This window comes from Camelus dromedarius, chromosome 11 (assembly GCF_036321535.1).
Source record: "Camelus dromedarius isolate mCamDro1 chromosome 11, mCamDro1.pat, whole genome shotgun sequence".
NCBI classification, from domain to species: Eukaryota; Metazoa; Chordata; class Mammalia; order Artiodactyla; family Camelidae; genus Camelus; species Camelus dromedarius.
In genome coordinates this window covers 22,227,681-22,251,555 of record NC_087446.1, presented here as the reverse complement: position 1 = coordinate 22,251,555, position 23,875 = coordinate 22,227,681, and the positions used below count along the sequence as shown (strand labels likewise).

General features: G+C 35.3%; 1 protein-coding gene across 2 annotated transcripts in view; it reads right to left on the bottom strand.

The window, feature by feature from the left end:
• TMTC2 (transmembrane O-mannosyltransferase targeting cadherins 2) overlaps positions 1-23,875 on the bottom strand; it is a 470,409-nt gene that overhangs the window by 107,942 nt on the left and 338,592 nt on the right. For both annotated transcript variants that reach the window (XM_064491564.1, XM_010975092.3), the window contains 4 exons: positions 17,245-17,330; positions 16,602-16,786; positions 15,427-15,505; positions 928-1,049 (listed from right to left, as the gene is read on the bottom strand). In XM_064491564.1, the coding sequence (XP_064347634.1) occupies positions 928-1,049; positions 15,427-15,505; positions 16,602-16,786; positions 17,245-17,330 (472 nt within the window). The remainder of the gene's footprint in view (positions 1-927; positions 1,050-15,426; positions 15,506-16,601; positions 16,787-17,244; positions 17,331-23,875) is intronic.

The window sequence follows — 23,875 nt, the reverse complement described above, 5'->3', positions numbered from 1 at the left end:
TAGAATGGATACATAATACTTTTAAGTGTTTAGCCAATCATCTTCTGCAGGAAGTATTATTTTAAAATAATTATAAGATATCTTTCTATGAAGTCACTTTGGAATCACTTTCCTCATCTTTAATTCTATGTTTTGCTAGTGTTATTTATTTTCATTAATATTGGAGAGAGATTAAGGGATATAACTAAAATAGCATAGATAATGGAGTCAGATTAGGGTTAAAAGCTGGTTCTACCATTTCTTAGCTGGGTGAGCTCAGAAAATTTACTGAAATATTTTGAACAATCCCCTATTTTATAAAAAAAAAAAGCATTAATTACTTTGAAACCTTATTTTGAAATAAATAAAATTACAATTTTTTGTAAGTCACAGTGGTAAAATATCAACAACTTATTATGCTTCAAACTAATACTGCTTTCACAGAAATGTGGCCAAGACTGCTTGTCACAGGGGTGGCCAAATAATGGCTCCCTCCTCGTACAGAATGATTTCCAATTAGTAGGACTTCTAGGTGACAATGATGGACACACATGCAATATCTTATATAAGCTGGTTACTTGGAAAGAATCAGACTTAATTCCACATTAAAGCCAATCTGGGGTTAACACTGGTTTGGAGAACATAATCTTTATACAAATATTGTTATTATGACAAGTTCATTGTACAATTACATATCTGGGGTTCTCCATTTACACATTTCCATTAAGTTACATCAAGGATACAATGCCACATTTTGTCTATGGGAAACCCTATAGCCAAAGGAGCACATTTTTCCATATTTTCTGTACAGGATACTAACTTAGTATTACCATCGTTACATCCTAACAATTGGAGTTAACTAGCCAGGAACCAGTACCTCAAACCCTATCTACCTCAGTCTGCACAGGCAGAACCAATCTCTAAAGAGAGAGAAAGGCAGTTACTCACGGTGAGAGCAAGCAGTTTCCCATAGGTGAGATGAGCTGGGATGTGGTCCGTCTTAGATCTCAGTGACTCCATATACCAGTGCTCTGCTTCAGGGAGTTTGCTTAATCGCATGTACGCTTCACCTGGCAAGAGAATCGTGACAATCAATCTGAGGATACAGCTTTCCAAGAACATTTGCAGCAGCATCACATCATCATGCTTATATTCCATAAATTTTCAGATTCTGTGGCAAGTGCTCTCATCCATTAGCTCATTCCATTCCCCAAAAGTCATCATTTCCATTTTACAGATGAGAAAATTTGTGCTGGGAGAAATTAAGCAAAATGCCTAAAAGTCAAAAAGGCAGTAAGTGGTAAAGCTTTGATTTTTTTTTTTAACCTAGAAACATCTAACTCCCAAGCATATGGGCTTCGTCATAATTTCTTTTTCTTTTTAAAGTCTGTTTTTTCTCATGTATAATCATTTGTTCTTTTTTATTCATATTCATTCAATTCCTACAGAAACTCAAGTATTTACAGAAAAACTACTGATTGGAGAGTACTACGCAGGACCTAGACAAAAGAAGTTAAAGGTCTTCCCGTTAAGGCTTACAACCTCGTTGAGAAAGTAAGACTCAGCGAAGGGGTTAAAAACATTCCGGATTAAGCACTGGTTGGTGCTAGATTTTAGTTTTTTTCAGAATTGATTTGCATTTTATCTTTTAATAAGTAAATTAAAATTGACCAGTTTCATTTGGAAAACCCAGTGAATACATGACAATTATTTAGCATGCCCATCACTATGTGCAAAGCTAGTCTAAGGCCCTTCAGCCGTCAGCAGTTATTTTCAATTTACACAGATCTTTCCTATCAGGGAGCATTTCACTAACAGCCAAGCCAAGAGGAAAAAAGTTGGAAATAAAGCCAAAAGTTTATCAGTTGCCTACTTATTATTATCCCCCTCTCCCTTATATGCCTATGGTATGAAAGATTATTCACCCCTTCACCCCGTGTGAAAATTAGATTTTAAGATGATTTGTGCATTTAAGTTAAATATAGTAGTTATAATAAACACTGCAAATGTAGAAGCTACTCGATTTCTGAGACCAGGCAGCAGACTGGTAACCTGCACTATTTTTCAAGCAGACTTTTATAACTTATCTAATCATAATTACAATGGCTTTTTCCATTTAGAGGAATAATCAGGGGCTTTTCCTAAATGTATTATCCACACTGGTTATGTATCTTTGCTTCAAAGGAAGAGCTAGCTTCCTTTTCTTTAAATTAAATTCTCTTTGCATTAGCATAACACTGTTAGTACAAATATGTTTGATGAATTGAATTGATTTGAGTCTCCTGACCTTTTGAGTGCTCTTTGCTTGTCTGGTTAGTAAAAAAAAAAAAACCAAAAAACAAAAACAAACAACAAAAAATATATATATATGACAAATAATATGTAATAGGCACAAAAATGTGTGTACCACTCACACACATCTATGTGTTTCTAGTTCTGAGAACAGTCCTTGAATTAAACTATCGTAACAGTCCTTAAACTAAACTATCATAAAAATGATAGCTGAAAAAAAATTTTTTTCCTAAGGCTTAAAACCTGTTTGCATTTAAAGAATTTGGTTAGATTTAATCAAATGCTCAGGGTGAGATGCAGGAAGTATTTAAAGCAAACACCAGAATGAAATACACAAAACAACTATGGTTGTTAGAGTGGTAGGAATAGGCACGGATTTAACTTTTTTCACGTTTCTGTAATAATTGCATTATTTTTTATTATAATATCTCTGTAAGTGAAACACTGTCAAACAATTTTCTTCTTGCCATGTTGAATAAATACATGTTTCCAAATAAAACAAACTGTAAGTTTTCCTAGGGAGAGTGAATCACTTCTTCATATTAAAACAATATTAGGTATGATTTATGTAAGAGAAAGGATGCACAATTCCTAATATTAAAATGTTTGAAAGCAATTATATATATATATATATAATATAATCTCTCAAGTTTGATTAAAATCTGAAAATCATAAAAATTCCATAAAGGAAATGGACACAGAGGGAAAAAAAATCAGTAAATTCAGTAAGGAAGGGAATGAAGATCCTTGATCAGGAATAGAGTGGAGGGAGGAGGGTTAAACAGCCACCTTCTCTGGTCCTGTAACTCTTCTTAACTTATAATAACAGACAGAAATGTTTATAGTACCCAGGAGGAAAGAAGCAATGATGACTATTTTTCCTTCCCATCCTACAAAAAAATGACATAATAGAGGCACTTTCCTAAGAATTCAAAGATTTGCTGTGTGATGATGCAGTGATCAGGTTCATCACCCAGATTTATTTCCGATTCACTCACAGACAAAAGGGATTTGGATGACTCCAGGCTGGCTTCAGGCAAATATAAACTAGTTTCAGATGTAGAACAAATAATGTCACTCTTCCTCCCTAAAAAGCCCTGAGTCTAAATAACCCAGGCAAAGGCTAACTCCTTAAAGGAAAGAATGCTGGATTATTGATGATGTAATAGTCCAGATCTCATTGATTCTCATGTTTCAAGTTACTGGACAGTTCCAGCTTACAGATAAAGAACAGAGCATGCAGTGGGGCCATACGGCCCATACCTGCCAGTGTTACCTTTTGTTTCTCCTGCCCTTGCTCAACATAATCTATTTCTATGTTAAGATTTAGTTTAGGTTCCCTATTTTTTTTCTTTTGGTTTTATGTAGATATAAATGACATACAGCATGGTAAAAATTTAAGGTGTACAGTATAATGACTTGACATATATTGTGAAATGATTACCACAATAAGTTTCATTAACATCCATCATGTCATACAGAGACAAAATAATTTTTTCCCTAGGGATGAGATCTTTGAGGATCTACTCTTTAAGCAACATTCAAGTATATCATATAGCAGTGTTAACTACAGTCATCATGTTGTACGTTACACTCCTAGAACTTCTTTATAGATGGACAGTTGTACCTTTTGGCCACATTCATCCAGTTCCTCCAAATTCCCTACTTAAAAAAAATTTTTTTGGACCACCTTTACCAAAAGTAATCACCCCTTACTCAACTCTTACAATAATTATTTCTCCATTCTTAAATACACATCTTGCACATTAGTTTAGGTTAGCCACCATGAATAATACATTTGACACTAAACCTGCTTTCATGGTATTTACAATCTTGGGACAAAGAGATATACTTATCAGCATGTTCCAAAGTTTGATTTTTAGGTGCACATGAAACAAACAACACAGAACCTTCAAAAGCATTTTAGTACTTAAAAATTTCATTCAATCTGGGTTTAAAAATGAAATTTCATACACGTTTTGAATGAAGAAAAATATCAACTAAACAACAAGACAGATGGTAAGTGGCTGTGAGCAAAATCACAGTGGACAGTGGAACATGAGTGAAAAGGTGTGAATGAGACTGAATTGCATGGACCTAGCCACAACTTGAGAAATTATAAAAGTTTTAGAAGTATGTTTGCAAAATTCTGTGATACCAGCCCAATGGGGAGAAAAACTATTTTTGTAAAAGGCCTCACATGAGTTGGAGCATTTTTTTTTTCTGGCCTCTAAAGAATGGAAGCACTCAGAAAATGGCCCCACGTGATTTCTAGCAGGCTTCCTGCTGCTGGTATGGTGAAAGCATCTCATTGTCAATATTGCACATTTTTAGGACACTTTGTCTGAAGGTCAGGCGTCCCATGATAATCTAATTTCTAAGCTTTCCAAGTTTGAGGACTTAGCTGGTCACTAAGGAAATCATTGCATTTTTTGGAAATGCTTATTTTCCATGTAAGACATCAGGTTTATTTGGGTGGTTTTTATACTTAGTGGTTTTCTGTGTTGGTCATTTTTCTTTCTTTTTTTAATTGAAGTATAGTTGGTTTACGATGTTGTGTTAATTTCTGGTTTACAGCACAGTGATTTAGATACACACACACACACACACACACATATTCCTTTTCATATTCTTTTTCATTTTAGGTTACTCCAAGGTATTGAATACAGCTCCTTGTGCTATACTGTGGGAACTTCTTGTTTATTTTACATATAGTAGTTACAAATAGGATCTGCAAATGAGCATTTTACTCATTGTAAAGTTTGTTATGATTATTTTTTATGTTACTTTTAATTCTTTCCTTATGAACTAATTTTGCATACAATTTAAAAATGAAATAAATACATTTTAATTAACTGACTGATTAATTTGGCTTTAGATCAGGACAACACTGCTGCTGACTGCTGTAGCTTCTTCTGATATGTTTAATATCAAGTAGAGCAAGTCTCATCCATTATTCTTCTCTAAAACTTCTCAGCTCTATTTTCCTTTACATCTACCAGATAAACTTTAGAGTCATTTTTGTCAAATTTTTGATAAAATTATTTTTGAGATGGTTTATTGTGACTGAATTATAATCCAGAATCAATTTAAGGGAAATTTTACAAAACTGAGTCTTCCTACACAAGATTAGAACTCAATCCTTCGTTTATTCAAACTTCTACTCCCCCAATCTCTTTAATGTACCAATAGGACCTACCTCGCCAATTGACCTTCAACCAGACTATGAGATGCGCAAAGCTAGGAACAAAACCCTTCATCTCTTTATGTGTCCTCCAAGCCCCTGGCTCCAAAGAGTCTTGATAAATATCTGATAAATAACTGATCACCTGATGCATCAACTTGGATTTAGATGTTACATTTTTACCCAAGCATGTCATTGAAGAGAAATTCCCAAGTAACTCCCTTTTTCCAGAATCTATGGTCCGACAGAACCACAGGACATTGGGAGCCTATTATGTCAAAAGTTTAACTTGCTGTGATTTTAATTCTCACTTTTTACTTCACAGGGTTGGCATTAACATGGAAACATTAGGAAGTCTGGCTTTCTTTCTCTCTTTCTTCATGTTGTAAACTTGCTCTAACTATTGGCTGTTGAATTTTGTGAGTCTTTGCATTTCCATCCTAATCTTTCCCCCAGCCTTATCTTATTCTTATAAAAATAACACAGTCCAGTGGCCTTAGACATATTAGTCCTGATTGGAAATCCTTAAGAGGTAGTGTACAGGGCAGGAAAAGGCAGAGAAAAAATTTAAATGATTCTAGAAATTAGAGAGGCTATTTAGTATCTGACAACAGACTTTAACAAGTATAACTTCCTTCTTTGGGGTGGAGTGATTGAAAGTAAATGAAATAATCCAAGTCTTAAAGTAAGGGTTGTGAAAAGGTTCAGTATATAACTCTTCAGTGAGCTCTACAGCATTAAATTTAAGGGGAAACCCTTGAAGCCAGAAAGGGTAGTTTTAAAGCAGAGATGAAACACAGTGGGGGGGGGGATGAATATATTTCATTAAGTAAAAACTAATCACGAAGAAAGAGATTAAACCAGTGAAAGTTAAAAAGGTTCCTAATAGCTAGTGTGAGGTTAGACACCAGAAACATCTGATGTGCCATTGAAATTTAACTTGGAAAATAGCCAGGAGCCTGTGCCAATATCTCTCTTTTTGCAACTGGGGATCCTGAGGTTCTCTAGGTAAATCAACTTCCTCAATGTTTTCAAGGAAATAAATTACTAAAAATAATCAATCAACAAATGTTTCAGCCAATCCCATAAAATGTTCAGAATTTTCCAAAAAAGAGAAAGTGAGAATGTGTGTGTGTCCATGTACATGCTGGAGATGTTGATCCTCTCCCCCAAAATACAGTACAGACCTTCAAGAGAATTACAGTGGAATAAATAAAATGGCTTAATACAACTGAAACATTCAGGAAATCCTAGAAATATATTCAAGGAGGTGCTAAATTGTGCTTAGAAAAAAACAAAGTTTACACCAGAGAAAAGAAAAAAGAATGAGTAAATGTCGTATGAGCTTGGAAAGAATTAATGAAAATAACAGTATTCTGAGAAATACGATGTAAATATTTGCAGGAGAAAATCAGAAGAGTATAATAAAAGCATTTTCAGTTTTATATATGTCTTCTTAGGAACACATTTCACATGTATTCCTGGATCAAGCAATATGTCTCTATAATACATTATGTAGTGAATAATTTATTTTATAGTATAAATTTTTTGTTGATGTTAATTACTAAGATATATCAGAAATTTTAAAATTCATCCTATATTTAATAGATAATGTAAAAATAAGATTCTCCAACAGCTCACAAAACCCGTGCTCATAATTTACATGTTGGCAAAACAGACTTGCAATCTGGAATCAAATTTTACATGCTCTGGTTTAATGCTTTATTCAATTTGAATATGACAACAGTTTCTATCAGTGTAAATAAATCAAAACTAAGTAACAGTTCACTGAGGAGTTAAATGAGATTTTCATGTAGAAAACAGCCTTTCTCTACCTATTAGGAGAAACAGATAAAAACACACACAGAATAAAGTACATAGCACTTGCCTATTCTAAGTATGTGCAATGACTTACTGTTTCCTTGACACTGACTTTCACGATTGTATCCTTCATACAAGATTTTCAACTTCCTCATGATTATGTTCATTTTATCTCAATGCCATCAAAACTGGCATGTTTGAAGAATGCCAGAATTTGAAATTTAGTTAGTTTTCCAAGTCTAACATGAAATCACTTTTATTTTCTAAGAAGAACCCAACCCATATTTACTACTGAGTAAAAGATTCACCCCACAGATAGTGCCCAATAAAAGAGTAAAATACACACTTTTTTTCTCATTTATTTCTACTGAACCCTCCGAAAATATATTTTTCAAGTAGAACATATTGAAACTATTTGGGAGTTGGAAAATAAGAATATAATTGGGTATTAATTTGAGTATATTCATTTCCGTATAACTCAATTTAAACATAAAGTTTTTAAGCTTCGATCTTTTCCTTCACCACTAAACTGGCACAAGTAAGAATTAATGTAACAGGTGGGCTTGTGTGGTTTTAATAGCAGTGAAATATAATCAGCTGTCTCATATCATATTTCCAGGAAAGCAAGCGACATCTAGACCCAGGCATGATCCTTAGGCAACCTTAGAATTGGCATGAAAGTATTCAACCTCCCCATAGGGACCATATATCTTCTGGTCCTGAGTTTAATTGAAACTTTAAACAAAATATATTACCTATTTAATGCAGCTAAACTGGAGGCCGGCCTTTGTAGTGTAGAGACTAACGCCTAGCAAATTAACGTTTGTAACCATAGTATATAAGGTAGAATTTATATCAAGCGTGAATGGTCAAAAGAAAAAAAAAAAAACCCTATGCGGTTTTATAACAACAAATGAATTTTTAGGAGCATATTTTGTACATACATTTTATATATTTCTTCTCTGTGACACACAGCCAAAAGCTTGTGATCTCCTTATCTTACTGGCTCCATATCTTATAAAGTGAATTTCTACAATTTCTCAAATGTATGTTTCACTTTTCTGGACTGGTAAACTACACACCTGGCACTGGTCTTCTCCTTCCTCCTGGTCTTGTCCTTTCTGACGATGGAAAAAATAAAAGTGCAGTGAATAGATTTATCTTAAAAATTAGAAGTTAATATTCTTTTGGGGGAAATACAGATCAATGGCTAAGCTAGTTATATGGTCATATCATATGTGAAGAGCTGACTCACTGATTTTCAACAGTGCCAATGGAAGCAATCATAGGAAAATCACCAGAACTCAAAATAGGGGAAGCAGGTGGTATAAAAAGCTTAACACTACTGGAGTGTTAATGCTTCCACACTTGAAAGATGTGAAGTTCAAATCTCACACAGTTAAAAACCATCTCTTTCACAGTCGGCATGCTAAATGCCTTGAGCAATCCACTTAAGAACCAGCAGTCACAGAAGAAAATATTCAGCATGTAAACTGTCCTGTCAAAAATTTACTCTGAATATTTCTATTCTAAATATATTCTGGAACAAAGTGAGGTAAACACACACTCACAAACACACTCACTAGAACTATCCAGCAAAAATAAATGATTCAGCTAAAAACCCAGGAGGCTGAGAGAAAAATAGACTTTTTTAATAGCCCTTCTACTAACTGAACTCAGCATATGGTGTACATCCTTCAAGTAGAGTAAGGATAAATTTACAAGGGGGAATTTTTGCATCTTGTTTTCAGGAGCTGCATTTGACAGCTTGCTTGTCAGTTCTTCGCACCTAAGTAAGAGTACAGAATCTAAAGATCACTGGTAGCCTTTTATGACACAACTTTTTCATTTCACAAGTTTCTTTCTCAAAAATACAGTTCTAAAATTTGGGCAAGTGTTTTACTCCCAAAATTGCTCTAATAAATTCATCGTGTTTCCCATGTATTGGCTCTTTCGCCATTCTTATTCTGACTGGCTCAATGAAATTAGTTCTTCATTTAATTTCATAATTAAAGAGCTGTTTGCACAAAACTGAAAGTTAAAAGATTCTGCCCTTTTGATAGATGACTTAAATTGTCGGGTACCCCTTCACTCCTTTTTCCAGGATGCTCTTTGAGATGGGACAGTTTGATGATGCACAAGACTGAGGTGCAGCTTTTGCCTGGTGGGGGAATGGGGGGCCCCTCTATATAAGGTCTCCTTCTTTGAGGTGAGATGTCACATTGAGGTGATTCCCAAGTCAGGCACATAGACTGGTGTTAAATAAAGTCTGCTGTCCCCCAGTTCTGTTTGGTCGTCGTTTTTAATGAGCTCCTCCCAGGAATGTGTGAGTGTCTACACCTGTGTCAGGAGGAGTCATGTTCTTTATAAATAAAGGTAGGAAAAAAAAAAAAAGATTCCTCCCTTCTTAGGAAAGAATGTGAGGAAAAAGCATCTTTTCAATTTTAAACCCATGTAAACAAAAGATTTGTTAGCTGCAGGTTCGTGGAGGAAAATATATATTCTAATACTGACCTGGGATTTCATAAATAACAGGGATGTGTATAAAAAAAAATACAGGAATTACTGGGAATAAGAGAACCAAAACAGTAAGATCAAAATAAAGGCAAATAAGGTAATAAATAGGCAATGATCATTATCATGCAATTCCCCTGGAAGAAGAGTGTAATCTCTCTCTAACATACAAAAGCATGTCATCCAACATAAACACGTATTTTTTTAAAGGACAAGAAAATAAGAATATGTATGCAAATGTTGGCACTAGTGTCATATTAGGGGAAAAAAAAAAGCCGGAGATTTTTCTTTTTGTTTGATTTTGTTTGGTTTGTTTGGTCCAGTCAACATAGCATACCCTACATAGTTACAAACAAAATATTCTTGAGGCTAGAATAATACAATTATCCATTTTACTCATAGGCATTTACTTATTAAGGAAAGACAGTAAAGAGCTCTAGACCAACTATGAAATCACCTGGAAAGTTCCATGAGAGCAGGAACCATATGGACTACTTCCATTTCATCCACTACCACCTCTATAACCCCCCCACTTAGGAACTGTGACTTAAGTTTTTTGTTTGTTTTTTTTTTTTTTTGCACACAGAGGTTATTCTAAACATAGTGATTATAGGCTCCAAGGACAAGGCAGTAACTCAGGATTCTGTTCCTCCATGAATGCATCATGCCCTTTTGTTCTCAAGATATATTACCAAGGTGAAATGGCCTAAACTGCTTATATAATTAAACCCAACAATCACTTTGCATTGAGAAAGCCAATTAATTTTATGTTAAACAGTAAATAGGCTTAAAATGACCTTTGGGATTAGAAGGGCTCAAACTGATAAAATTAAAAGTTACAGCCTAATTTAGTTTGCCATAATCTCTTAGGATTATTCAAAAGCAATGCTTAAGTATACCTAATCAGGGAAATAAATAATTAGAAAAAAAGAGAAAAACTGAGGGTGGTTAAAAATTATTCTACCTCCTAATATCCTGCATATTTCAGGCATCTGCGCTAAAGTCACAATTTCGTAGGTGTTTTATAAGAACTATATCCATGTATCTATTTACCTGTATCCATAGATATAGATATTGCTGGGTTTTAATGGGTAAAGATAAGCTATATTGACATAGTAAAGAATGTGCCAGTTTTGGCAACATAGAAAGGCTAAATGAAAAAAGCATTTGAATTTAAATCAGTAAACTACACTGCTGGTTCTAACCAAACAGTAATCCTAAGCAGATCATCCTAACTCTTCGGGTGTTAATTTCTAGCTTGTAAAATAAAAGACTATGTTAGGAGGATTTTAAAGATACCAATCTTCCATCTCTAACATTCCATGATTCTGTCACTTAGAATTTGAGAACAGAGGAGAAATTGAGATTCAATCAAAGCCTACAATAGGTGTCAGAATAAAGAATAATTTTGACTAAGTCTAGGGGAAAAAACATGTCATGAAAGGAAAAAGAGAAGAAACTCAAAACTGAATATGACAGTTTTAATTTAGAGGGCATACTCTATTAATAGAATTAAGTTAACGGGCCTTAACTGAGTATGCGGTTTCACTTCTGGTAAATGTAGTTACTAACAAAAGGAGAATTTTGACTCTGGTTGTTGAAAAACAAGGGGAAATGGACTTTGAGCAAAAATACAGCAATTCTAGAAAGGACAGAACTAAATAGAATCCCTGTTAAATGTTGGTGACTCCAAGGCCATCACTGTGTCAAAATGTTAGCTACAGAGAAATAATATTTACATTGATAAACACAAAAAGAACTGCCAGAGAATACAGTAAGTTACTTTTAAAGTCCACAGAAAAGATGGTTAAAATGGAAGGTAATATTATGAAACACTTACTAGGTTGGAAATTTGGCCTAGTACACTTTATCTTCACTATCTCAATCCTCAAACTGACACTACCATTACAGGCACCTTATGGATGGGGAATCTGAAGCTTTCATTTAAGTAATCTGCCCAAGGTCACTCAGCTATTAAGTATCAAAGCCGTAATTTGAACCTGGGCTATCTGACTTCACACTGTACTGAGTACCCATTTAATCCAATCCCTTCACTCAAAAGGAAATTGAGGTCCACAGAAATAAAGTCACATAACTGGCTAGGAGCAATTTTAACAGTTATTTTGTGATTTGGTCTGCTAATATTTAATATATTCTTATACCTTGCTAATTGCAACTGCCACCTAGCTGAAGGTTTAATTTTTATTTGTAAAATAATATTTAGTATCTTTTAAAGTATTATTTGTATATGCTTGTAATTCACAATTTTGGATGGGCTGATACTCCTCAGTTACTGTTACTCAATCATCTTGATCCTATAAAATCAGAGAAGAATGAGAATATACTTTTAAATAGCTTTTAAGTGTACTTATAAACTACCACAATAAAAATTAATAGTCTTACGATAAAATACAGAAAAATTTAAGTTGGGACATCAATTAATCACACTTATTATTTGCTATTAATTAATATACAAATGGGAAAAATAGTCTCATTTGATGTTCAGGATAAGCCAACTACTGGTATGCAGCATAGAGTGGTATGTTTTTCATAAAGTGTTCAAGGGAAGAGAAAATGCAAAGGACTGGAGTGGCTTTTTAAAAAGCAGCTTCAATGAACTGAGATATCAGACTAACAATAACATTCAAATTTAACTATTTTTCACACGTATTCCTTTATTTCTCCTAACCTCCAAATAAAAGAAAAAAAGGCTGAAAAAAATTATGTTTGCATATATGCACACAAGGGCTTGGGGGCAGTGGTCTTAAAGGGGTAAACAAATGAGCCATGAGAAAAATGAGTACTTGCAGGCTAAATCTAGCCAGACATTATAATCCATCACTGATCCCTAAAGGGCACCAATAATATGCAAATGTGAGAATTAGAAAACACATTCAAGGCTGTTGATAAACTTGATAGGATAATCAGCACATGCTGACAGGTTAATGAAACTGATGAACTGATAGCGCAGCTTATCTCCGGGGCCATTTTTTTTCCCTTGTCAAATGGAGGCTAATCAAAATGTACTAGGAGTTAAAGCAAACACTCAGAGGATTTCACCCATTTGATTAGGAGGTGAACTCACCCTCAGAGAAAATTATAGTTTTCATGAACAACTGAAATGACAAAACCTGGTCAGCTGACAGACCTTCACATAAAATTAAACAGAAGGCAGTCACCGTAATTATGGGAGAAATCTGGAATTGTAAATTACACTGGGATTCTCCCCTCACAAATTGTCAGAGTGCTTTTCAGAATCTGGGCAAAGCGACTCCCTCCTTCCATAATGGAAAATAAGACAAAGGACTCAGCACTGACCTCAGGGACACATTTAGCTTTTGCCGCCTGCATAGGCTGAGCGTCTGTGTAACCATATGAGACACAGATCCCAAGGCACCAGCTGAATTTTCAATCGAATTTATTTACATAAAATAATTGAATGAATTTTCTGAAATCATTAACTATCATGAATACCACATTTCCTATTAACAATAAAGATGCCATATGCAGTCTGCTGCCAAGGATGAGTCCTTTCCTAATTTAAAAAAAAAAAGATATTTTATTTGATAATTGTGGAAAATTGAGAAAAAGTCCTTCCCAAGTACTAACATTAAAAATAAAATGTGCCACTGTGCCTCCTTAGACAAACCTTAAGAGAAAACAATTCCTTCAATATTCATTTTGACATGAAAAACCATTAACCCAGAAAAGTTAATTCAATGGATAAATCCACATACTAGAGGCACCCGCTTTATCAACATGTATATTTCACCTGGGTGGACAGATTGATGGTAAAATGTTAGACAGTAAAAGGGGCTGTTTTAATTCATAAGACTTTAAGGGCAAAAGTACATTTAGGAAAGCTAGATTTTACCCTTTAGAAATTATACCAAAGAGAAAAGGAAACAGCAACTAAAAATACTCCAGGGTCCTCTTTAACATAAGCATTAAATCACTTCTCTGCTGCCCAGGCTAACTGGCGGCGGGATTCCCAGCGACAAGCAGTGAATCTATGAACCTCTTCCAGGTTTTTTGGGTTTTTTTCCCCCCTATTTACTGACTGGTTCCTCATTCTTTTTAAACTATTTCTAAATTTTCTCTCATTTAGGAAAAAGAGAAAGTGAGTGCACTTGCTAGGCGTATATTTTCCAGTTTGGAAGGATCTGGGATTTTCTGTGTGTACTCAAAAGCTATACAGCTACTATCAAATTTCTCAAATCACTGAACACAGAAGCAGAAAATAATCCTAGAGATCTTGTAGTCACATTTAGTTTATATGCATGAGGGAGGCCTAGAAATATTAAACAACTTCACCAAGTTTAATGAAAGTGTAAGGAAAATCTGAGTTTGCACTTTGTGTTTTGATGAAAAAGAAATATTTGAGGACAAAACAACCCTTTCTCTTCTCTCTCTTATCTGGAAACAGCAAAATTAATCATCAGCAGAACAGCTTAAACTTTAGGGATTCTTTTCAAGAGTCACATACTGAATAGGCAGTTTTCAGTGGTGTCATCATCAATTAGCTGTCGTAACAATTTATTAAAAGGCAATCACGGATCAATTGCAGGGGATGGGTAGATTATTCTGCTAGGAATTCTAGTTCTTGACCCCTTGTACCTAGAAAAATCCATACACTACCTTACATATTTTCTGACAAATAAGAGAATTAAGCTAATTTTTCCACATAGAAAAGGGAATAATCATAGTAGAATATGTACATTCTTCACAGTATTATTTTTACTCTAAAATAATACTCTGAAAAAAGCCTCTGGCGATCCAAGTCTTTATCAAGGAAAACCATACAGTTGGCTCAGTTAGTCTCATCTTTAATAAGCATCACAAATCATATATCTCAGAATATCATCTATATATGGAATCTTAAAAAAAGTGATACAAATGAATTTATTTACAAACCAGAAACAGACTTACAGACATAGAAAACAAACTATGGTTACCAAAGGGAAAGGGGCAGCAAGGAGGGATAAATTAGAAGTTTGGGATTAACATACACACACTATTATATATAAAATAGATAAACAAGGAACTACTGTATAGCACGGGGAACTATATTCAGTATCTTGTAATAACATATAATGGAAAAGCAGCTAAAAAGGAAAAGGAATATATTTGTATATGTATAACTGAATCACTTTGCTGTACACCTGAAACTAACACAAAACTGTATATCAACTATACTTCAATAAAAATAAATTTTAATGAATCTCTACATCATAACATAGCCACTTTTAGGAATATTCTGATTAAGGAAATAGCATAACCAAAAATTATTGTGCATCTGATGAATTCATTAAAATCTATGTCTTTTTTATTCATCATTTTCAATCTCTAGAGTTTAGCTAATACTAAATACCCACATGGGTTTATGAACCCCTCAGCAACAACTCTGGGACCTGGCCAATTTGTTGAGAATCCCTATGTTAACACGTTTATTAGCATCAGAGTAAGTGTGGTTTGTGAAAATTCAAATGTGACACCCAACTGTGAACAGGGTTTTGTTTTTTTTTTAAGTGATGCTTAACAATATGATTTATTAGAATTACATTTAACAGAAGCATTGGTTTTAATTTCTCCACAGGTCCCTGAAATATCATTTAAAATATGACTGCTTTACTTACCCATCATGTTGTACAAGCTTTGGGGGGCAAACTGCCTTGGCATTTTCTGAATTGCTTCCTTGTACACACTCAGAGCATCCTAATTTAAGAAACAGAAAAAGAGTACAGGGATTTTCGCTGGAAATAAAGTAATAACATCCTTGCAAAATTAAACTCTCCCATTGCTCTTTCTCAGTGGTTCATTTAGAGTAAAATAACTGAGCTGTCCTCTGATACCCTATTACCTCAATTTCATGAATAAAAATATTCAACCCGATCAGTGAAGAAGGTCATATAAAATTAGTTTAACAAGGAGTCGAATGCTACCAATGCTCTTTTCCTTTGCTATAAATTTTTCAGTTCACACAGATTATGGAATAAAAATAACTAGAAAAATTCACCCAGAGTCATTTAAATTCATAGTTACTTCGAATCAGGCAATCAAAGAGGATCTAAATAAAATATCAGGTAACCCCTCGTCTAGCTACTGAGACCGACTGAGATTATTAAATGCAATTATTTTTAAAGTAGTATCTTTATCCTTATATTGCAGTCTTGATACATTGTGTAAGAGTAAGAGGGCGTGTGGTCTGAGAGAGGCAGCAGCGGTATGAGAGAAGAAACCCATGAACGTGCAGGCAGACTTAGCGGGAGAGAGGGCGGGCGGGACTGGGCAAACCACCCAACTTCCTGTACATGAGCTTATCCCCATCATTTTTTCTCTCTTCCCAATTAAAAAAAAAAAACACAATAAAATTACTTTTCACTGCAATAGGATTTTAAAAAGAATTAAAGGGGTAGGATTTAACATCAAATCACTTTCTTAATTGAGTACAAAAATGTATTTTTTAACATCAAACAACAGATATAGATAACAGTAAGAATATGTCTTGAAATGTGTCATGAAAAAAAAATCAAGGAGACAGTAAGCCAATAAGCTTGAGAAGCAATGCATGTTATTTCCCTTTCAGAAGGAGTCGCAATTACTCTGATGAATTCATAGTAAAGATCTGTTAAGTTTTGTTTAGCAGAATTCTTCTTCAAAAGAATGGCACCATGAAACTCTTTTAATGAAAACATCGATTAGCTTCTTAAAGGATCATAGTGTCCCTACAATGAGATCATAGGTAGGAAACACTGAGATGGGATCAGAGCAATGGGAAGGAATAGGGCAGAGAGAGAGGTTTCAGCCTGACCTCATAGTGTCCCTGCTCATGGTAGAGCTTCCCCAGGTTGTACAGACAGCTGGTCACCGAGCTCTTATGCGCATGCGGGTCCTTCAGGTTTTCGTCTGGGATCTCAGAACACTTAAGGAACGTGCGTCGGGCTTCTTCTGTCTTTCCTTGGTTCATAAGAATAATTCCGGTGTTTAAATATGCAGCTGAGGGGGAAAAGTGGAAATATTGGTGTAAGAAGATGATGTCCACTGTGGAAACAATAAAGCTCTCTTTACTTCAATTTAGTTTCTATGTATGATTTCTGATTTTAAAAGAAAACCAAGAAATAAATACCTCAGAAACAAATATACAAAAGAACAAGAATATAGTAAGAAGTAGAGGTGCTACTGAAAAATATATGTTTTAGTCTCTGCCTTGAAGGAGCTCAGAATATTATGAGCTTAAAATCTAGATGAACAAGTTGTATTTATTTTAGTATCTTAGAATGCTAAACAGATGTCAAAACATTAAAACTGAGAGAGATGTCGTTGTTAAGGGCTCATAATTTGATCAGCAAGTGTTCAGAAACAGAAATACCATGTTTTTTAATCTGTGAGGCTGTAGGTCACCATTTTTATGGAGAAAGAAAGAGATATTTTAAAACGATTTGACTATTACTTACAAGCCAGGGTAGGCCTGCTCCCGATAGCCAATTTGTAATAATGCAGTGCTTCTGCAAACCTGCTGTTCTCCTGCAGGAGTAACCCTCTGCATGAGGAAAATAGAAATTTGGAGACAGGACTGTATTACTATACATAAAACCACAGATTTTTATTTTATATTTCAAAAATAAAAATGGTTAGCAGGGCCATAAAAATGACCTAGTACTATAAAAATAAATTCTAAATAGAAGGAAATGATTCCTCAGGAGAGAAAATACTGGAGAGGTATCAGTTGCATTTACGTTGCATTAGAAAGTTTTAAAAAGTATTTTCAAAAAGCCCTTTACCCCCCCCCCCCCCACTGAACTTTCCCCTTTCCAGAAGTCTTTTCCCTCCCACTAGAATTACACACCACCTGGATTTCTCCTTGGAACACACACAGTTTTTCATCATTTCAGAACGGAAACTTGTCTAAGGCTGTGAGATATACATACATACATATACATACATACATATATTTTATATATATATATATATAAAATTAACATGAGATGCCTCTCTTACTAGCCATATGGCTTGAGAAATACTGGCCCATGACTGCCCAAAAGGCAAAAGGCAATCTGAGTCAGTAAGATAAAGAAAGACAGAATCTAATCAGATGCCATCAGGGAACAAAGACGGAAAATCATCCACATTATTTCCTTATTAGTTGGATTTGGTCAAATAAGCTTTGAATTTCAGAACACTGGGCAAATTTCAGTTCACTGTTTTGAGATATGCTTTTGTCTACGAACCCTCAGACTCCACGGGCCTCTCCAGGAGGTTCCTTTGGCAGTGAGGGACCATGTGGATTATTCCAGCATTTCCAAGCCCTGCCCTCCTGACCTCAATGAGAATTATAATCATATCTATGAAAATGCAGTGTCAAGAAATTGGACTAAATTCCAAAAGCAATCATGGAGGGCTTTCTGGTCTATCACTATTCTCTTACAATCAGCACATGTCTTCCAGACATTTGGCACCTCTCTTGGGCCTGAGGACTGCTGTCATCAACCTCAAATTGCAGATTCCACTTGCCAGCTTCCAAGGCCTTCAAGAGGCTGGTAAAATGCAGGTTTGTGAAATGAGAAGGCTATGGGCAAAAACTTGTCATTTTGTAGAGTATTTTAAAAATACTCAGCTTATTATTTAATGGGCATGATTGAAAAATAATGAAGTAAATCATTTGTAAATTAAAGTTTGCTCACTTGTGTCATTAGCATATATTCACCTCATTATTCCTAATATTTGTTAAAAGAGCCATTTGAACAGATGAAACCATTCCAAAACTCATGAACACTAGCATGTATACAGAAATGTACATGTCTATAAGCATTTCTGAGCAACAATTTGATTAGGAAATTGATATGCTTCACTATTAAATGCACTTTTCAGTTGCTGGGAACAAGGGAGAATGCAGGTTCCTGCAGTATTCAAGAGCATGTGAACTTTTTTTTTAAATTGCAGTTTACAATGTTGTGTCAATTTCTGGTGTACAGCATAATGTTTCAGTCATACATGTACATACATATATTCATTTCCATATTCTTTTTCATTATAGGTTACTACAAGATATTGAATATAGTTCCCTGTGCTATACAGAAAAATCTTGTTTATCTATTTTATATATAGTAGTTAGTATCTGAAAATCTCAAACTCCCACTTTATCCCTCCCCTCCTATCCCCCCTGGTAACCATAAGTTTGTTTTCTATGCCTGTGAGTCTGTTTCTGTTTTATAAATAAGTTCATTTGTGCCTTTTCTTTTTTTTTTTTTTTTTTTTTTTTTTTAGATTCTACATAGAGTGATAATCACGTGGCATTCTTTTTCTTTCTGGCTTACTTCACTCAGAATGATGATCTCCAGGTCCATCTGTGTTGCTGCAAATGGCATTATTTTATTCTTTTTATGGCTGAGTAGTATTCCATCATATAAATATACCACAGCGTCTTTATCCAGTTATCTGTTGATGGACATTTAGGTTGTTTCCATGTCTTGGCTATTGTATATAGTGCTGCTATGAACATTGGGATGCATGTGTCTTTTTGAAATGCAGTTCCCTCTGGAGGGAATTCTAATTCGTAAAGATACAACTGTCTTTAAAAGCAAGTAAAACTGATAAAGAGAATACTCACACACTTTACAAAAAAGGAATAATATGCTTTATAAAAATAATTTTGACAAAAGCTCTCCAGTGACCTAAGCTCATATACATCATCTCATTTCAGAAACTTATCTACAACCTTAATTGTCTTTATCACGTTCCTGTGTACATACGTCCAATGACTCAAATCTCATTTGCCCCTAAATCTAGTTTAGGCTCTTTCTTGGAATTCTGCTGAAATGTTATCATCAAATTTCCTCTAACTATCAAAACCCCCAAATAGTACGAACCACCCAATCAACTGTAGCACTTCTGACTGTTAAACCCATCTTCCTTTCTGAAACTCCATTTCCTCCGCTTCTGGGGAACCAGTCTCCCCTAGTTCTCTATCCCTGGGACCATACTTCAGAGAATGAAGAAAAGTGTGTATATTCCTTTAAAAGAAGCTGGCATCTCACAGGACTTTGTATTTTTCTCCTTTTCTTGGTAAATACTGTCCCCACAGGACAGCATGCATACCTGCTGCTCATATGTTGACTGTTGTCAGTTCTCAAATAGCAATCTCTCTCCCGACACCCAGAACTGTTGAAAATTCAGCAGCTTACCGAGCCCCGTCAATCTAGGGGCTCACTGGCATTTCAGAATCAACCCATTCAAAAATTGAAAACAGTATCTCCCACTGCAATTCTTCTTTTCCCTCAACAGAGGCACTGAGGATAGAACCCAGGACCTCGTGCAGGCCAAGCACGTGCTCTACCACTGAGCTACACCCCACCCTCCTCCCACTCAAAATTAACTAAAGAGATACATGAAATAGATTTTAAAAAGTCTCCTCAGCCATCAGCACTATCATTCACTCCAGTTGTTAAAAATCAGAAACCTGGTGATCACTCTTGACTTCTCACTTATCCTCACCATTCCAGGTTTAAAAAAGTCTTGAAAGCCTACCAGCTCTTATTTTCTAAGGCTCTTTACTCTGCCCCTCAAGGTTCACTTTTATGCCCTTTTTATCTTTTCTGCCGCCTAAGTAACAGCAATAGCCCACTAATTAGTCTCGCATAATTACATTTCTAAAGGGCAAATATGCTGCTAGGCCAGGCAGAAAGAACAGGACATGAGCACGAATCTTTGACAGTATGCCTAAAGACCAAAAACCTTGAAAATGATGTATTCACCCTCACGGGCTCCCCACTGCTGATGTATTACAGTCCCGTCATTCTCCAACTCAAAATATAGCATGGGAGCCACACCTCGACAATCCTGTCCAGCCCGCCCCATTCTTTGGAAGAAACTAGTCACACTGAGGGATGCAGCAGCCAAGTCTCCAGGATTATTTATCAAGTGGCCCTTTGAGTTAGAGACCATCATCTTCTGCCTGTATCATCTGAATAAAGTTAGCAATGCAGTGAGTCCAAGTTAGATGGCTATTGTGACTGATTTCTCATGGCTAAGGGTTTAATTGAGCATCAACTATGCCCTAGTATGCATGCAGCAATAGGAACCAGACAAATGCACTCGCCTGTGGATGCACAATCTATTGAGAAAGACAAATAAGAAAATAAATGGTGCAGAAAATTACTATGACAGAGGACAGAGTAGCAACACCACTCCAGCTCAGAAATGGACGAGGGGAGGTTCAGAGTCCAAGTGACATTGGCAGAGGCTCGAAGGTAAGGAGCAGTTAGCCGGCAGTAAAAAGTGTCATCATCACTCTAAGGTATCAGGAAGAAAGAGTGATCCACAGAGAATTCACCGACTAACTCTAGGTTTTATGGTTAATAAGAGGCAAAGCCAGGACTGGAACACAGTTTCTCTGATCCTAAATCCCACGCTCTTTCTAAAAGGGGGGAAAAAAAAAAAAAAGAGAGAGAGAGAAAGAGAAGATAATTCAATTCTAGATACATGTACACTAGGCTACGTTTCCTTTGGTCTCAAACTCTCCAGATTTCATATAACATAAACTTGAACTGATACTCTGAAAAGGAATGAAACGTCATTTTGGCAGTTCAGGATGAACTGGGGTCAATTCTGGTGCTGTAACAATGAAGCTTCTCTTACCACTGTTTTCCACATTTATAGAATTCATTCTTCATTTTACTGAAGATTTGATAGAGGGATAGAAACCCTTCACATCATAATTTATGGTGATGATGATAATGATGATGATGACGGTAGCTAAATGTATTTGACACTTACAATGTTACGTATATTACCTTACACTTACACATACTAACTTAATTTGTACTTATCAATAATCTTATGAAATAGGTGATTATTACTAGTCCCGTTTTAAGGATAATGAACCTGGGGCAAGAAAAAGTTCAGTAACATACCAAAGGGCACACAACTAGCATGAATTGTGCTACAATTCAAGCCCAGAAGTCCAAGTACAAAGGAGGAGCTGTATTTTAATAAAGCCTTCACAGCAAAGCCTTTTCCACAGCTGTTTAAAATTGATGGCATAGTTTGTTTACATGCTGATCGTATCAACAAAATTTCTGGTTTCTATGTATGTTAAAAACAAAAACACATTTTAATATTCTCTCAAGCCAGAATCTAATGAGAAAAAAATTGTATTCATATTACGTGAAGTTGCTTTACAATAAGGAAACTGACCCATAATATACACTGATGTGAAGTTAAAGTGTCTTTTGGGGGAGAAATTTAAAAAAATGCTACTGATCTCTAAATAACAAGCAGCAGGATTACTTTTATACGTCTGTGTGTCCTTGGCTATATGATAGTATTTTTAATAGAAGAAAATATTTTACTTATCATATTTCTCCTTCAGTGATTTATCTTTCAGAAACACAGTCACTGAAATTAAGCAGCCAATCAAGAAGGACATAAATTGGGGAAACAAAGCATAAATACTTGTCATAGTCAAAGGAAGACAACACATATGGATATACAAAGTACTGTTCACTCTAAAACTTAAATTCTAGGAGACCACTTTACTTCAGGAAAGAAACAATAAAATTCTCTCCCTCAAATCCTTTCTGCTTTTTTTTTTCACCTGAGTTTGATCACACGTTCTAGGAACGGCCAGTGAGTGCGCAGAATTTCTTATCCTGTGAGAGTGCTCCCCTAACAACCCTGTCTTTGTCTAAAATGCCATTTAAAAGAATCACCATAATCTAGACACTTGATAAATGGAAAGCAGTCAAACCCGTGGTAACAGTGGATTGGTCAGAATTAGATGCAAACATTAAGTGCAAAAAGGCATACAAATCCCCAGCTGATACTAAATATTTACAGAGACAGAAGAGGAACATTTTTTTAGCCCAGTTGTTTCTCAACCAGGGGCAATTTTGCCCCCAGGGGACACTGGACAACTTTTGAGAACAATTCTGATTGTCACTAGGGAATGGATGCTACTGGGTAGAGACCAGGTACACCACTGAATATGTAAACATGTTAGAAGATAGCTCTCAAATCACAAAATGTCAATAGTGCTGAGGTTAAGAAACCACATTTAACATTTCATATGTACTATGGGCAACACATTTTTTGGGAACATAAGGTCCTCATGTCCCTGACAATCACATACACAAACTATGTAAAGATTAGAAAATGTAAGAAAGCAAACTACAGGGAATAAATTTTTTTTTAATAAAAATCTAATCTATCATTATTACCACTGATTGTTCTCCTTTAAATAGGCAAAAAAAATTTTTTCTAAAAATTAAAAAAAAAGCATACCCTCCCCCACCTCAGTCAGTACAACCAAACAAAACATCAGCGGCTCTTCATAGAAGACTGCCCTTCATACAGAACTGTCAAAAAAGCTACGTATCTTCGAGTAAAGCTACCCTTCGCCTCAGGTTCTAACAAAGGACTTTAAAAATGATTGAAATCTGACATACTCAAAAGTTGGTATTGATAAAGCACATCAGAAGATTAAAAAGTATACTTTTCAAGAATACATACTGATTGCAGTTACTAAGCCAATGTTTACACAGAACGTGGGTAACACAGGATGTGGTTTTACATAGAGTCATGTGCCTTTAAAACTAAGGAAATACTATAGGATAGTAGCTTTCTTTCCTTTTCTGATTCCACTAAAGCATAATTTGTGGTACTCCTACAAAATATTACACATTGAGAAAAAAATTACCAAACAATAAATACATAGTTTTTGAATGAACTATCTCATGGTGAAGACGGACAAGTAAACTTTCACAGTATAGTGTAAATTAAGCATCAAATGTTTGGGGAACCCACAAAAGGGATACCTTTCCAAGATGACAGGTCAGGTGAGATTCCTAGAGAAGTCAAGCATGCATGGAGTGGAGTTCCAGGCAGATCAAGCTTCCAAGTGCATGAAAAATCAAAGTTACAGAGGATTGCATTTTGATCTACCAATAGCAACAATGACAGCTTCATGGGAACTAAATGACAATCTACGTAGGAAGCAGTTTGCAAACTGAAAAGCTGAGGCAACTTAAATTATGATTATATTATTGAGAATATTTCAGTAATAAGCAGTTTGGCTACTCCCTGGGCAAA